Below are 15,966 nucleotides of genomic sequence, written 5' to 3'. Positions count from 1 at the left end.
TTTCGCACTTCACCACTGAGCTATGCAGTCATCATGTTAGACACCAAACAGCTATCGTTTAAAATGTGCTGAGGTGTCGTAAAACAGATCTTATTAATTCCCTTTCCTTTGTACATGTAACTCAGGCAAGAAGTCGTACTGGCGACGATCGCCTTTCCAGACGGTTTTCTTGCCGCGACAACCTCTTGACCTCTCCCTGAAATACTATTCAGTATCTATACTTCATCTCCGCGTTAACTTAATTTCGTATCAGCGAGCATCAGAGATTGCACGTGTTACAGTCGTAGCTTATGGCCCGTCTCCGCCTTGGTTCACATTGGCTTATCAACTCAGCCATCTATTGGAAATGGATTTACAACACTGATTATGCCAAATGCGTGAACTTATTGCTGTTTTGATAAGAAACCGAAAGGGTTGACCGAATATATGATTAAATTACGTACTTCTTTTATTGTTATCATGCCTATAACAGTGTGTGTAATCTAAAATTGGGAAAGAAATGTAAAAACAGAAAATGGTTCAACGTTGCTTTAAGAAGAAAAAATAAAAAAAAACTCCCGGGAATCTTTTAAATGTAAAACAAGCAAAATGAGAGGATTGGACAATGTCTGAATGCCGGGATTGTTTTGAATATGTTTTTAAAGAATTTTTTTTTTTTTTTTTCTTTTTGGTCGATTTTTTTTTTTTGGGGGGGGGGGGGGGGTTCTTGGTGGGGTTTTTTGTTGTTGTGGTTTTTTTGGGGAGGGTGGGGGTGTTGGGGGGTTGTTGAGAGCGATCATAACCGTCCAAATGTTCTTTCAAGCTCTCGAACGGCAGAGTGCGTGGGCTAGGGAAGGAGCACGCTTGTTTTGTTTGTTTGTTTTTCAAATTAACGGTTGCTAGATATCTAATATTATATTTACTGCAAATTTCACCAGGAACACAAGAATTAAGACACAATGCCACGACACCACTACTACTGGGCCCAATTTCACAAAACATCGTAAGCCTAGGTTTGCACATAAACGTAAATCTATGACTAAACTGCAATCTTATTACTATTATATATTGTATAGTTTGAAGAACACACATTTTCTTTTGTCTTTAAAATACTCCAGCTTCTGTAATGATGTAATTGATGTCACACACCTGCAAACGCATGGCAGGTATAACTGCTAGTAGCAGACGTAAACTTACGGGGTTGAATTTACAAAGCCTGTTTTAGACTTACACGCGTGTAACTACATACATTTAGAATGCTTAAACACCTGCGTTTGAGAAAAACAGGCTTTGTGAATTCGACCCACTATGTTTAGTGAAATGGGGCCCTGAACCACATCCTGCTCGTGCCATCACAAAAGTGCAACACTGTTTAAGTAATTTGCGGGAGGAAACCTACCTGGCAATAAATAAGAGGTGGATGGGCAGGTAACAGATGAAAAAGATGACGACGATGGCTATCAACATCTTCGCTACTTTTCTTCTCGACAAGAGCTGCGCGTCAATAGGGCTGTGGTGTCCATTACATCGAGGGTTGCGTGCTGAAAACAAGAACAAAAGAACATTAACAGGTACTGTGTATCGTCAATTACACGCTATTTACCTTTCAAAGATATCTGGGGCCTAATTCAATTAAGCTCTCGCCACATTGCGATATCGCAGTTCAATGCTAAAAGACTTGTAAAGAGGATGCTTTGTTTTCTAGTAGAGCCTAAGAGAGCTTTGTCAATTAACATTCCCAGTCTGGAGCTCGACGCGGTAAGACGTTTTTTTTCCACTTGTGTACACTGCACGTGCGTTCGTGTGTTCGACTTGAAGATCCTTCATTTCGTTGTTTTTGTCAGCGAAATGAAGTGTTCTACTGGGATGTATGCGGCCACTGGAATTGATTGAACGCTGAAACGCCTCTCGTTTTGACAGCCTGCACCACCAGGTTGGATTCTTTTTAGCGAGATTCCTTGCCTCCACGTCATTTCTCCGGCTCACTATGTCGACTTATTTTTTCGTGACTCGTATGACGGCCATTCTGCAGAACGCCACGGTTATTCGCGTTTAGTCTCTACATGTCCGAGCCTGTCCTAGCAGCACTGGAAGATTGACCGCCCCACTCTAAGAAGAAATAGGAAGCGAAGTCGGCCCCTACTACTCTTTTCTAGACTTTACTTTGCTTTATAGTGATACCATCTCGTATCCTCCGGAGTCGGGCCCGCTCGTACCACAATACCAACCCGTGACGACTGGACTATACCCTAGTCTGATACTCTCTCTCGTTCAGACGGATCCGGCTTCTCAAGATCTGTATTTCAGCACCGAACTACACCTTCAACGTCTAATGACTGTCAATCTAGGGGTTTTCTTGACGGGATGCAACCCATCTCGTCCCTATAAGCTGTGCACCCAAATGGCCATAACGAGGCCACTCACGTGGACATATCGATCGGACTTAAAACGTTTAGATCTGCGTTCAAAATTTTATGTCGAAAGTACTTTCTATTTTAATATTATTAAATAGTCCGATCCTCTCTTCTTTCTCTTATTTATTTTTGGACTGTCCTTCCAAATTATATAAATATTTGGCCGAGCAGTCAATTCTTTATATTTTTGGCTTGTAACTTTTTATTTATTTATTTTTAAATGTTATTAACTTTTTTACTAATTGCTGTTTTCAAAATTCTGCCCATTTTCAACTCTACCCTCCCCCTCCCCCTCCCCCCATCCCGAGTCAGGCCACCGATCTTATCGGAGGTCGGACTCTGGATGGGCGTGTTCGAAACCCTAGTAGTATATGAGCACGTTAAAGTAGTTATCTATCTATTTGTCAATTAGGCCCCTGGTTTAACATGCAAAGGAAAGGGGGGAGGGGAGAGGAATGTTTGATTAATGACATTTGAGCACATTGTTAATTACGGCTATTTGGTGTGAAACGTGTTTATTTCTTAGAAGAACCCGCTACGTTTTACCATTAGCAGCAAGAGAACCTTTTAATGCGCTTTTCCACAGCCAGGGCAGCACATACCATGACCTTTGATATATCAGTCGTGATGCACTGAGAAAACCAAATATGTAATAATAATAATAATAATTATTATTATTACTGAATAAACCCAATGAGTACGCCGAGGGTGTTCGATCCAAGACCCAAACATCTCATTGTTCGAGATACAACGCTAAATCTACACGTAGAGCAATAGTCTTCAACCGAGATTGGTAGCAACATTACGAAGGTAGTTCTTTTACGTTAATGAGAATACTGTGGCTTTTCGGTACAGAAAGATAATACGATATGCACTTATCCTTTTGATATATTATATGTATTGATGGAATGGGTTTATATATATATTCCATTATATTATCTTGACTTTAACACCGTTGGTAATGGATTGGGTGTTAGAATAGAACACAGCTACACAGTACGGCTATGGGTTACCTTTAAGACCGGCCGGTCAAATCTGGCGCGAAACTGACAGGATCTTAAGCAAGGAAATCCCTTTGGATAAAGCTTAATCCTAGTGGGAGTCATGGTGGAACCTTAAAAATCATCTATAATGCATAGGTCATCGTCACTTGGTGACATACTATTGAAAGGGAAAGGGGAAAGTTAAACGTTATTTTTTTTTTTTTTGTAACGACACCATTAGAGCATGTTGATTTATTAATCATCTGCTATTGGATGTTAAACAACTGGTACTTCTGACACGTAGTGAAACCCGGTACATGTTCCCATTAGCAGCAAGGGATCTTTTATATGCACTTTCCCACTGACAGGAAAACACATACCACGGCCTTTGACCAGATGTGGTACACTGGTTGGAACGAGAAAAACCCCAGTCAGTTGAATGGATCCATCAAGGTGATTCGTTTCTGCGACGCAAGCACCTCAGGCGAGCACTCAAGCGACTGAGCTAAATCCGGGCCCTTGATAGGAGAAACAAAACATACACAGATTTGGTTAAATGTAAAATAACTAAATTCCTCGAAGTTTAGATAATGAATTATATATGGAATCTGTTGGGATTTGGGTTTGTTTTTATGGGTGTGTATGAAAAATAGGAAGCACACAAATTAAATGTAACAGAAAACCAACAAACAACCATCCCCCTCCCCCCCCCCCTCCACACACACACACCAACAAAAAACAAAACGAAACCACACACCGACACAAAAAACAACAAACACAAACAAAAACAAACAAACAAGAAACCAACAAACAAAATACATGTCTATAGGTAGAAATCTGCTATCAGTCTCATGCCACGTTTTGTATTATTAGCATTATGAGAATGAATGAATGAATGTTTAACGACACCCCAGCACGAAAAATACATCGGCTATTGGGTGTCAAACTATGGTAATGCAAATAAATAAAGTGATGATCAACATCAATATAAAAATTCAAGACTTAAACAAAAACAGTGTAAAGAACTGTGCAAAAACACAAATATCACAGAATTTTACGGATACTGAATTTTACTCAAAACTTCAATTTTGTGCTGTATTGGCCATTCTCAAAGAGAATGTTACACCCCTGCACCACGGTGAGGTTACAGCACAAGCAGGGGCATTATGAGAAGACAAGATATGTATGGAGGAAAATATATAAAGCATGTTTTATTTAACGACGCACCATCCAACACACGTCGGAGATATGTATGAGGTGGATGTTCTCCGAAACATTATCAAGATCATGTCTAATTGTAGTGAGAGTTAAAGCTCATATAGACTGGATGCGGCGTGTGCGTGCGGTCGAGAAAAAGAAATCGAAATCCATTTCAATGAGATCATCTAGACTGGATGCGTGCGATGCGTGCCTCTGAACAACGCATGTGACCGGCCAAAATGAAATAATTATATATGGTATATATGTCCAAAACGCAAGCCACAGACGCAACAGTCGGACCGCACGAACGCGCCGCATACAATCTATATGAACCTTTAGGGCGAGTCAGTGAGTCAGTGTCAATGTGACCAAACGAGCCCCGTGTTTAGCGGCAACAAACAACGCTGACGTTCGCGAAAAATATTTGATTGATCCTCATTATGGTCAGACCGGCCTCTGTGGTGTCGTGATTAGGCCATCGGTCTACAGGCTGGTAGGTACTGGGTTCGGATCCCAGTCGAGGCATGGGATTTTTAATCCAGATACCGACTCCAAACCCTGAGTGAGTGCTCCGCAAGGCTCAGTGGGTAGGTGTAAACCACTTGCACCGACCAGTGATCCATAACTGGTTCAACAAAGGCCATGGTTTGTGCTATCCTGCCTGTGGGAAGCGCAAATAAAAGATCCCTTGCTGCTAACCGGAAAGAGTAGCCCATGAAGTGGTGACAGCGGGTTTCCTCTTAAAATCTGTGTGGTCCTTAACCATATGTCTGACGCCATATAACCGTAAATAAAATGTGTTGAGTGCGTCGTTAAATAAAACATTTCTTTCTTTTTTTCATTATGGTCATTTCCTTTAACGTGAAGCGAAAAAAACTTAGTCTAAAACATATTTTTCTGCTGGAGTTGGCTTCTTTCCCAAAAGGGGGCGGGACGTATCCCAGTGGTAAAGTGTTCGCTTGATGCGCGATCGGTCTAGGCTCGATCCCCGTAAGTGGGCCCATTGCGCTATTACGACTGGTATATCGAAAGCCGTGGTATGTGCTATCCTGTCTGAGGTATGGTACATATAAAATATCACTTGCTTTTAATGGAAAAATCTAGCGGGTCTTCTCTCCAGGACTATGGAATAACCAAGGACCGAATTTACAAAGCCTGTTTTAGACCTACTCAGGTCGACCATGCGATTACACAGATCAGTCGCCCACTGACTTTTCTACAACAGTCTGAGATTGTGTCATGATCGCGTATAACAGATTCATGTTACACCCAGTGTGACCTGAGTGCTCCTGTGATGGTGTTACGACGACCGGCATCAGTCAGTGACCCATTGATACCTGAGTGTTCTTGCGATGGTGTTATGACGATCGGCATCAGTCGGCGATCCATTGATCCCTGAGTGCTCCTGCGATGGTTTTATGACGATCGGCATCAGTCGGTGATCCTAAAAATCATCCGTCACAAGTGTTCAACATGTTCAACTTCTGTGATGCGACGAAACAGGTTCCCGATCATTGGACACAGATCGCAATCAACCTGAGCATGCCTGCGATTTTCCAAGTGCACATTTTGCACGTCGCACGACCATCATGCTGTTTCCTCCATGTGTGACCTGAGTGTATTTTGTGTGTAATTCCGACAGTCGAGGTCTAATCTATGTGATCCAAAGGTCAATCTGAGCTATGCTTAAGAGAGCTTTATGAATTAGACTTTGTGACTGTATCGTTACAAAACGTGTCATAAAGCGAAATGAGACAAAAGCCAGGTCTACATAAAATAACACTTGTCATAATATGGGGACTTCTGCCTGACTTTCAAGCGATGAAGTTGTGTTTAGAGAGCGTGGAGATTTCTCTCCCCCCCCCCCCCCCCACACCCCACCTTAAGGGCTGTGCTTCGATCGCTTGGACCATTGTCCAAGTATCGGATCGAGCACAATGGCGACTCGGCGACCGTCACGCTATTATACGGCAGTGACAGGAAGCAACCTACACCCAGCAGAAGACGGAGGAGGCGACCCAAGACTTCGCAGGGGGGACCTAACTTGGCGGCTCAACCACCAAGGGCGGTCCCACCTGTCCCGAAGAGGAGAGCGAGACTAGGAGCGGCGCAGGGTGATCCAAACCCGGTGGCTCAACCACCGGGGGCGGTTCATTCTGCTCAACCGAGTTTACCTGCTCGACCGAAGCACTCGCCAGGAAAGACCCAGGGGGGACCAAAGCTGTCAGCTCCACTGACAGTGGCGGCCCCTTCTGTCGATCTACCGACTACCATGGACACGGGCCACGTGGTCATCGATGAGCCACCGGCAAGTCCAGCACTACCTCCGGTAGTTGTTGTTGAAACCACGGCGGTCCAGCGAGAATCCAAGAGGAGGAAGATGTCATCAGTCACCGCACCGAAGACGTCCGACGATTGGATTCTCGTCTGTGACAAACTTCCGGCAAAATATAGAGGAGCGGTAATCGGTGACTTTACCGACCCCAAACATCTTAAGGGACCCTGGTCAGAGAAGCACTGGCGCCAACTTCCAACAGGACAAGGGAAGTACCAGCTACAGGAGTCCCCTCACTGAAACCAAACCTATGTGACAGCGCAGCAGGACGGGCTGTACAGACAAGGACTCCTGATGCCTACGATGTCCAACGCGACCATTCATCGCATCTTAAAGGTGGTACTGCGGGACATCTACACAGGAGCCCTTGAACGTAACACACAGTTTCTGATGGAAGGACTCCCCAACTTCTGCCCTGATCAGCCCATCAAATCGCCATGAGTCCTGCTGCGTCAACCTTAACTAGGACAGGTAACCTCCTTTTTGGGCTTAGTTGGACTTTAAACATTTTTCGATCGAGCTTCCAAATTCTTATGTTTATTTTTTTATAAATAGTCCAACGCATTTTACTTTGGCGCCCGTTCAATTGCTCAAATCACCCTAAAACCTTTTCGGCCGAGCAGTCAAACTTATTTTTGGGTTTAAATTCTTAGTCCGGAAATGATGTTAGGTGCAGGTATTCTCCGTAGACTTAGGTTTTTCTAGTTAGACCCGAAGGAATCGAAATTCAGCCAGTCAGAACACGGCCCATTTTCGGTGTCTACTAGTCGGTCCGCGCAGTCGCTGGACGCTACTAAATACTTATTCAAAATTCTGCCCACTTCAAACTCAATCCCCCCCCCCCCCTTGTCCTGGACTTAGTCACTGGCAAAGGCCAGAGATTAAGCCCCGGACAGGCGTGCGTGAAACCTTCGTGGTATATATGCACGTTAATACTTTTATGAATGAATGTCATAATATCATATGAGTTAAGTAGCTAGTTCTACATCAGTAGGGAGTGCCATACAGCGAATTGCGACGGTAGCCCTTTCTGAATCAATAATGTCTGAATAATGTGTTATAAAACGAGTTGATTAGCCAGACTAGTATAATACGAATTAGGAATAATCAGTCTGGTATAAGCGCTAACAAATGTCAGAAAATGTTAGCATGACGGACTCGCTTTGTAACAAGTTCAATAATTAATTGGAATTCAATTCACTTCGTCGCATGTCGATATTCTTTCCGCTGTGAAGTCATTTGTTCCATAAACGTGTTGGGAACGGGATGCAGTTTCGAGAGTGGGCGAAAAGGTCAAGCATGTCTTTTTCACTGGCAGCAGGTGTCCGTCCTTGGAAAAAAACCATGTACGGATTCTAGACGACAGCTACCCTATGAGAAGGTGCAACTCAAATGGGCAGTTACCTGGCTGACAGTTTTCAATAAATTCATCACTTCGTTATACATCAGAGTAATATTTGGGCATATACGACACTCAAGATGTACACCCCTAAACGAAATCTGAATCCGGCCAAGTATGGCAGTATCCGATTGGGACATCTTAAAACAGTTGACAGTAGTGCATTAGACTTGGGTGCTGATTTTAATTGCATATTGTGGTTGGACGAGGTTTTGACTTGACTTTGTAGTATAGAAAATTATTAATCACATTTCATTCATTTATACTTATGTTCGTTCTTATATCCAGTTAAGGTTTAAGGAACACACTTCAGCTATTTGGGCTGTCTGTCCAGGACAGTGGGTTAGTGGTTAGTGGTTAGTGAGAGAGAAGACGGTGTAGTGGTCTTACACCTACCTACTTTCATTTCAACTTATTTTCTTTTTTAATTAAGGTTCAAGCACGCTTTCTGGACACACACCTCAGCTATCTGGGCTGTCTGTCCAGGACAGTGGGTTAGTTGTTAGTTGGTTAGTGCTTAATAAAAGATAAGAGGGTGTAGTGGCCTTACACCTACCCATTGAGCCCTTAAGAACTCGCTCTGGGTTGGAGCCGGTACCGGGCTGCAAACCCTGTACCTACCAACCTGTAGTCCGATGGCGTACCTACCAACTGAGTCGTTAAAACTCGCTCTGGATGGGAACCGACACTGGGCTGCGAACCCAGTACCTACCAGCATTATGTAACCGATGGCTTAACCAGGCCGGTTATTAATCACGATGCATACAGTAAAATATACTACTCACAAGTTACTAGTTAATGGTCATTGGTCAGTAAATATAGTAAACTGCTTTTAAGAAATAATTATATATAAATATAAATCCGAGGACCTGTATCGTGTCTGTTTCAATTAAAAGCGAAGTGAATGCGAAAAATATCTTTGAATTCAATGTTTGTGACACCTATGGTCCTGAAAATATTATCAACAATAGCGAAATAATCAACAATAAAAATGTGTTTCTGGGGTTAATAAACTTTATTTATTATTAAAAAAAAAAAAAAAAAAAAAAAAACCAATAAAAACACCCCCCTTTGTATCGAATACACACAGCAATATATTATTCTGATTAATTTTAATGAACATCCAATGCACGAACAGTTTCTGCTGCATGTGCGTAAGTTTCATTCTACACGATAGTCTGATACAGGCACCATCGGTGCCACAAATATAGATTATCGGGCGAATTTCGGTGGCCTGTTGAATCGTCTTTTGATTGAAGTGTTGGCGTTTCTGACGATTTGTCAAACTACCGGAATAACGTGTGTGGGGTTTTTTCTTCTTCTTCTTCTTCTTCTTCTTTTTTAAAGCACTCCAGCATATATGGAACCAAGTAATTCGTCGATAGTTCATTATTTATTTAGTCGTAAATAATGCCCTAATCTCTCGTTTTCAAGCGGGTAACGGCCATCAACTTGGGTTATTTCCGCCAATTTACGAGAGAACCAGACTACAATATGAATTATTCATTGTTGCCCCAGATAACACTTCTGGGTCGTGAACAAGAAGAACGTGTTTGAGTTTCCCTTTTAACGAACACCATAACACATTGTTTTGTCTTCATCGATTGCAAAGACGGGACGTATCTCAGTTGTAAAGACCCTGAGTGAGTGCTCCGCAAGGCTCAGTGGGTAGGTGTAAACCACTTGCACCGACCAGTGATCCATAACTGGTTCAACAAAGGCCATGATTTGTGCTATCCTGCCTGTGGGAAGCGCAAATAAAAGATCCCTTGCTGCTAATCGGAAAGAGTAGCCCATGTAGTGGCGACAGCGGGTTTCCTCTCAAAATATGTGTGGTCCTTAACCATATGTCTGACGCCATATAACCGTAAATAAAAATGTGTTGAGTGCATTGTTAAATAAAACATTTCTTTGTTTCTCAGTTGTAAAGAGTTCGCCTGATTTGGGGTCTAGAATCGATCCCCGTCGGTGGGCCCTTGTTTTTTTGCTAACAACAAAACTATAAACTCGTATGCATTCACTATCAACGGATATCGTCATTTGCGTTGAATCAACATGTATCTTATACCTAGAAGTAATCTGTGTGCTCAGTGTTGACATGGTTTTCCGTGTTACTTAGATTAGATAGTATAGCTAGCAGAAACCACAGAATGGCGTGTAAAGAGACAAGGATTTAACAATACGATACATTCCACCTCTTTAATACTAGTACATTGTATATTTAAAATATACTGGAGGTTGCAACTTTAAATGAGAACAAATTTAATTCTGGTAATCTATCTTTTAAATTTAATTAACATTTAATGCAATATTTTTTAATGGAAATAAAATCAAATTATTCAATTTTTATTCCGCCGCTACTGCATATTGATTATTCGTTACACTACTAAATCATTTCATTTTAAAAAGTGAACGACCCCATTTAAATGAAACCAGCAGTGTGAAATTCTTCTGTCAGAGTGAAGTTCTCTCCAGTTTGTGACGTGACTTCTAATCAGAGAAATTCGATGACAATCCAAAATTGAACGAAAATGGGTTTTATAGCTATAATTATGAAGTGACACGATGAGTTTAGACATTAATTTGAACTGGCAAATTGAATAGCGTATCTCGGATCCAGTTAAATCATTTTTAAAAGAAAGCAAATTCAATACTCTCGTACAGTGACGTAGTGGAAATCTCTGGCGCCTTAGAATGAAACATAATTTGAAGCCCGGTTCCCCTTCCCAGTCTCCACAGACGAAGTAGAGTTGGGTGTGGGGAATGTAGGATACCGTGTTACCTACAGTTATTCGTCTTCAACCATAATACCACTGCTGAGTTTAAAACCACTTTAGCACACCAAAAAGGCCATTTATATCCACTTCCTTCACTTCGTTAAAATTAAAGTTGTTGTATTTTGAGGCTTTTTTTTTTTTTTTTTTTTTTTTTTTGGGGGGGGGGGGGGGGGGCGGGACATAGCCTATCGGTGTGGGATCGATCCCAGTCGGTGGGCCCATTGGGCTATTTCTCGTTTCAGCCAGTGCACCACGACTGGTATATGAAAGGCCGTGGTATGTACTACCCTGTCTGTGGGATGGTGCATATAAAAGATCTCTTGCTGCTAATCGAAAAGAGTAGCCCATGAAGTGGCGACAGCGGATTTCCTCTCTCAATATCTGTGTGGTCCTTAACAATATGTCTGAAGCCATATAACCGTAAATACAATGTGTTGAGTGCGTCGTTAAATAAAACATTTTTTTTTTTTTTTTTTAACGACGTACTGATTTATTCACCATTGGCTATTGGATGTCAAACATTTGGCAATTCTGACATTTAGCAGCAAGATACATTTTATATGCACCTTCTCACAGACAGGACGGCATATACCAAGGCCTTTGTTATATTAGTCGTGGGGCACTGAGTGGGTAGAGAAAACACACAAAACATTTAGATAATGGGTCCACTTAGTGAGTTTGATCCTGCTACGAAAGCACTTTAGACTAGCCGTTTTACTTTGTAAACGTCTCCGGGTCTTGCTGGTAATCCCAGTGACCTGTACAGAATTTCAGCCAGTCACAGCATTTGATTCCCTTTGATAATTGGCGTACTTGCACCACCAAAAGTATCGTGAATAAATCGAACTGTGGATCAAACATTTAAAAACCGAAAATTAAAAGCCGAACCGTCCCATCCCTAATTGTATATAGACCTTGACATTCAATTATTACAGAGTGTCTCGCTAATTTCCTGTGGATCTTAGCCGTCTTTGTCATACTTGTTTTTCTGATGACCACTTTTGAATATAATAACAAAGTTCTGACCAGTGGGTTCCTTTAAAGACAGACATTAATGATGTGCTTTCACTTATTCTGTCTGGGCCTAGAAGTGCACGTACTTCACTATGTTTCTGATTAGGACATGTCTCAAAGAACGTCATCAGACACGTAGTAATGGTATTTCAAGAGGTGGGGGTGGAGGTGGGGGCGGGGTAAGGTTACAGCCTCTAGTCAGGGGCAGAAACCATATTTTTATCTTTATTTATATAAAGTCGGACAAACTAAATTCGTAAATTTTCGTCCTCGAGTTGGAAGTGGGTGTGCACAGGCCACCTCGCCCCCTTCCCCGGTTCCGACGTGCCTGGTTGTGTGGGTAGTTAGCTGGAGGCGTGTGCGACGCAGGTAATTACAGCTTATTTTATTGTAATTTCTAAATATTTTATCACTTTTGCATGCATAAGACAATTATTTATGAACATATTTGTTTTAGATCCCAATTTACCCATTTTGTCAATTACACATCTTGTCATTGATTCACATTTGAGGGGTTTTTTTTCTTGTTGAAATGACACGCCATTCGATGCACTGTTTGACCAACGTAGTTTGGGTGATAGGGTGCAGTTATTTTAAAGGATATAAATGATTATTAATAGTTTTAATGGCAGGTCTTTAGCTATTGGATGGGGAGAATGGGCGCGATGTAGCCCAGTGGTAAAGCGCTCGCTTGATGCGCGATCGGTGGGCCATTGGGCTATTTTTCGTTCCAGCTAGTGCACCACGACTCGTATATCAAAGGCCGTGGTATGTGCTACCCTGTCTGTAGGATGGTCCATGTAAAAGATCCCTTGCTACTAATGGAACAATGTCGCGGGTTTCCTCTCTAAGGCTATATGTCAAACTTACCAAATGTTTGACTTCCAATAGTCGATGATTAATAAATCAATGTGCTCTAGTGGTGTCGTTAAAAAAACCTTTAGCTATATTTTTAGGTGACTGGGACGGGTTATGGAACATAGTTCTGTTTTACGCTCTTGATGAACCGTAGGTGCTTTTATCTACACTTTGACATATTTTATATCAGCTCCCCAACTCCCCTCATCCTCTTCAAACAAGTCCATCGGGACGAAGATTAGTAATCATGTGCGTGCGTGCGTTCATTTGTGTAAATTCAAGTGCAGTGGCAACGTTATAATTATAAAGCTTATTGGTCTAAACCTGTAATTTATTGTCCATAAAACAAACTGTTCCATTCTGGGTTTGGGAGCGAGCTGTAAACTCTGTACAATAAATATATCTGAAAATAAAACACAGGCAACACATGCCCCTATTATTCTGTAAACGTTCTCTGGGTCCAGTGATATTAAAATAGAACATTCTTGGGAAACACTTTGGTACGTGATATATGTATACTGCATTATCGTCAGATAACCTGTAAGTCAAATCGAAAAGCATTTTTAGTTTTTAAAGCATGTTACCTGTTAGGTGCTATAAACTTTGCTTCCGTAAATTCCTTCTCGTTTTTTTGTTGTTTTTTTTGTTTGTTTTTTTAGTCGTACACAATCTTAAGTGGTGTAAATGAGGTTGAGTAAAGTTTCTTCAAATTACTTTGTAAATAGCTAGATGGTATCATTGGCTTAAAGAACAACGTGTTTTACGACATCCCAGCACTCTGTTCCATTAGGGCTATTAAGTGGAACTGTTGGCATACGTATTTTATGTGCTTTTCGGATACTCCCGTACGTCAGTTTTATGAGTAAAAACTGGTTACTGTATTTTAAGAAGACGTGAATGTGTTTTTATATTATTAGTATATCTTATACACATGTATGTTGATATTTGTTTTTGTACTCTTAGTTTCTTGATTAACATGTCTGATATCGCTATGTATTACTACTACAATGGATTTTTAATATCTTATCACACCATCAGGAGTGACCTCTATATTATTTTATCAAGTATATTTTTACCGGCCTCGGTGGTGTAGTGGTTAAAATACAGAACTTAAGGCTGATAGGTACTGGGTTCGCTTCCTGGTTCCGGCTCCCACCCAGAATGAGTTTAACCACTTAATGGGAAGGTGTTAGGCCACTACACCAAATTCTCTCATTTTCCTGCACTGACAGGCCAGATAGCTGACGTATGTTTGCCCAGGACAGCGTTCTTGAACCTTAATTGGATATGAGCAATGAATGAATGAATGAATGTTTAACGACACCCCAGCACGAAAAATACATCGGCTATTGGGTGTCAAACTATGGTAATGCAAATAAATAAAGTGATGATCAACATCAATATAAAAATTCAAGGTTTAAACAAAAACAGTGTAAAGAACTGTGCAAAACTACAAATATCACAGAATTTTACGGACACCGAATTTTACTCTAAACTTCAATTTATGCTGTATTGGCCATTCTCAAAGAGAATGTTACACCCCTGCACCACGGTGAGGTTACAGCACGCGCAGGGGTGGATATGAGCACGAACATAACTATAAATGAAATGAGTATAAATTATGTGAAATTAAAAACAATATATATATATATATATATATATATATATATATATATATATATATATATATATATATATATATATATATACACTAGTATATATATACATTCGACCCTGGTCTAACGGTCAACTGTACATAACAGTCACCGGTCTATAACGGCCAACAGTCACTATTTTTCACCAAAAATTACAGGTTGAATCTGCTATAACGGTCACAAGATGATCGTCGTGAAGACGTTTTTTGGTTTATTTTTTTACCCTGGTTATGTCTTTTTCAATCATCTTAAAAATTATAAATTAAATGTGTTTATAATGGCCATGTCTGTAGCTTTGGGCTTATTTTCCGTCAAAGTAAATTTCCATTGTAATTCTCTGATCATAATTGAAAAACAATCGGGCACTCAATAACTTCCGTGACACGCAGTTACTGGTGGTGTAATTGAACGTATGAAACAAAAGGTGTGTTCAGTAAAAGAAGCGGAGAAGTATGTTAGTTACTTGAAAGAGTTTGCTCTATTTCATGAAATGGGTACGGTATTGACATGGACAGTCTTATGTAATAAAAACATCTTATTTATAACACATGTATGTCTTCTTTTTTATGACAGTTGTGATATGTTTTAATATATGGGTTCTAATTTTGAACCTGCATATAAGGTCACCTGTCTATAACGGCCACTTTTGTCAGGTCCCTTGGGTGGCCGTTATATACAGGTTTGACATATATATATATATATATATATATATATATATATATATATATATATATATATATATATATATATGTGTGTGTGTGTGTGTGTGTGTGTGTGTGTATGTATGTCTGTATGTATGTATGTATGTATGTATATTTTGTATTTGAATATATATATATATATATATATATATATATATATATATAATGTTGTTTCTTTATTATTTTTTTTTTCTCTCTGTGTGTGTGTGTGTGTGTGTGTTTCGTGTGTGTGTGTGTGTGTATGTCTGTATGTCTGGGATAAAACTAATAACAAACTGTCACGGGGATTCTATGTCTGTCTGTCGCAGGAAGAAGCCTAAAATAGACGTCAATGGAGTAGCAATCTCGCACCCATATACATTTTGTATTTGAATATCCTTCGCGTTTCTTCTACACATTAATTTATTCATTCACCCACTGATTTCTTCGTTCATCTAAATGCCCGAAACAGCATCTAACATCATTGGCTGCTATGGCAAAGTAAAAGGTAAGCTTATAATAATGTTTTTCTTTATTATTATTTTTTTCTCTCTGAGACTATATTTCAAAATACCAAATGTTTGACATCCAATAGCCGATGATTAATAAATCATTGTGCTTTAAACGTGTTTCTTTAAAGTGAATCTGTTTCGTACCTACACTACTGTCTGG

At 40.5% G+C, this 15,966-nt stretch overlaps 1 protein-coding gene across 1 annotated transcript in view; it reads right to left on the bottom strand.

Annotated features, from left to right (window-relative positions):
* LOC121374501 (orexin receptor type 2-like) overlaps positions 1-15,966 on the bottom strand; it is an 89,890-nt gene that overhangs the window by 23,096 nt on the left and 50,828 nt on the right. The window contains exon 3 of the mRNA XM_041501602.1: positions 1,379-1,520. Within this exon, the coding sequence (XP_041357536.1) occupies positions 1,379-1,520 (142 nt within the window). The remainder of the gene's footprint in view (positions 1-1,378; positions 1,521-15,966) is intronic.

This window comes from Gigantopelta aegis, chromosome 6 (assembly GCF_016097555.1).
Source record: "Gigantopelta aegis isolate Gae_Host chromosome 6, Gae_host_genome, whole genome shotgun sequence".
In the NCBI taxonomy this organism is placed as follows: Eukaryota; Metazoa; Mollusca; class Gastropoda; order Neomphalida; family Peltospiridae; genus Gigantopelta; species Gigantopelta aegis.
This window is presented reverse-complemented; position numbering and strand designations above follow the sequence as displayed.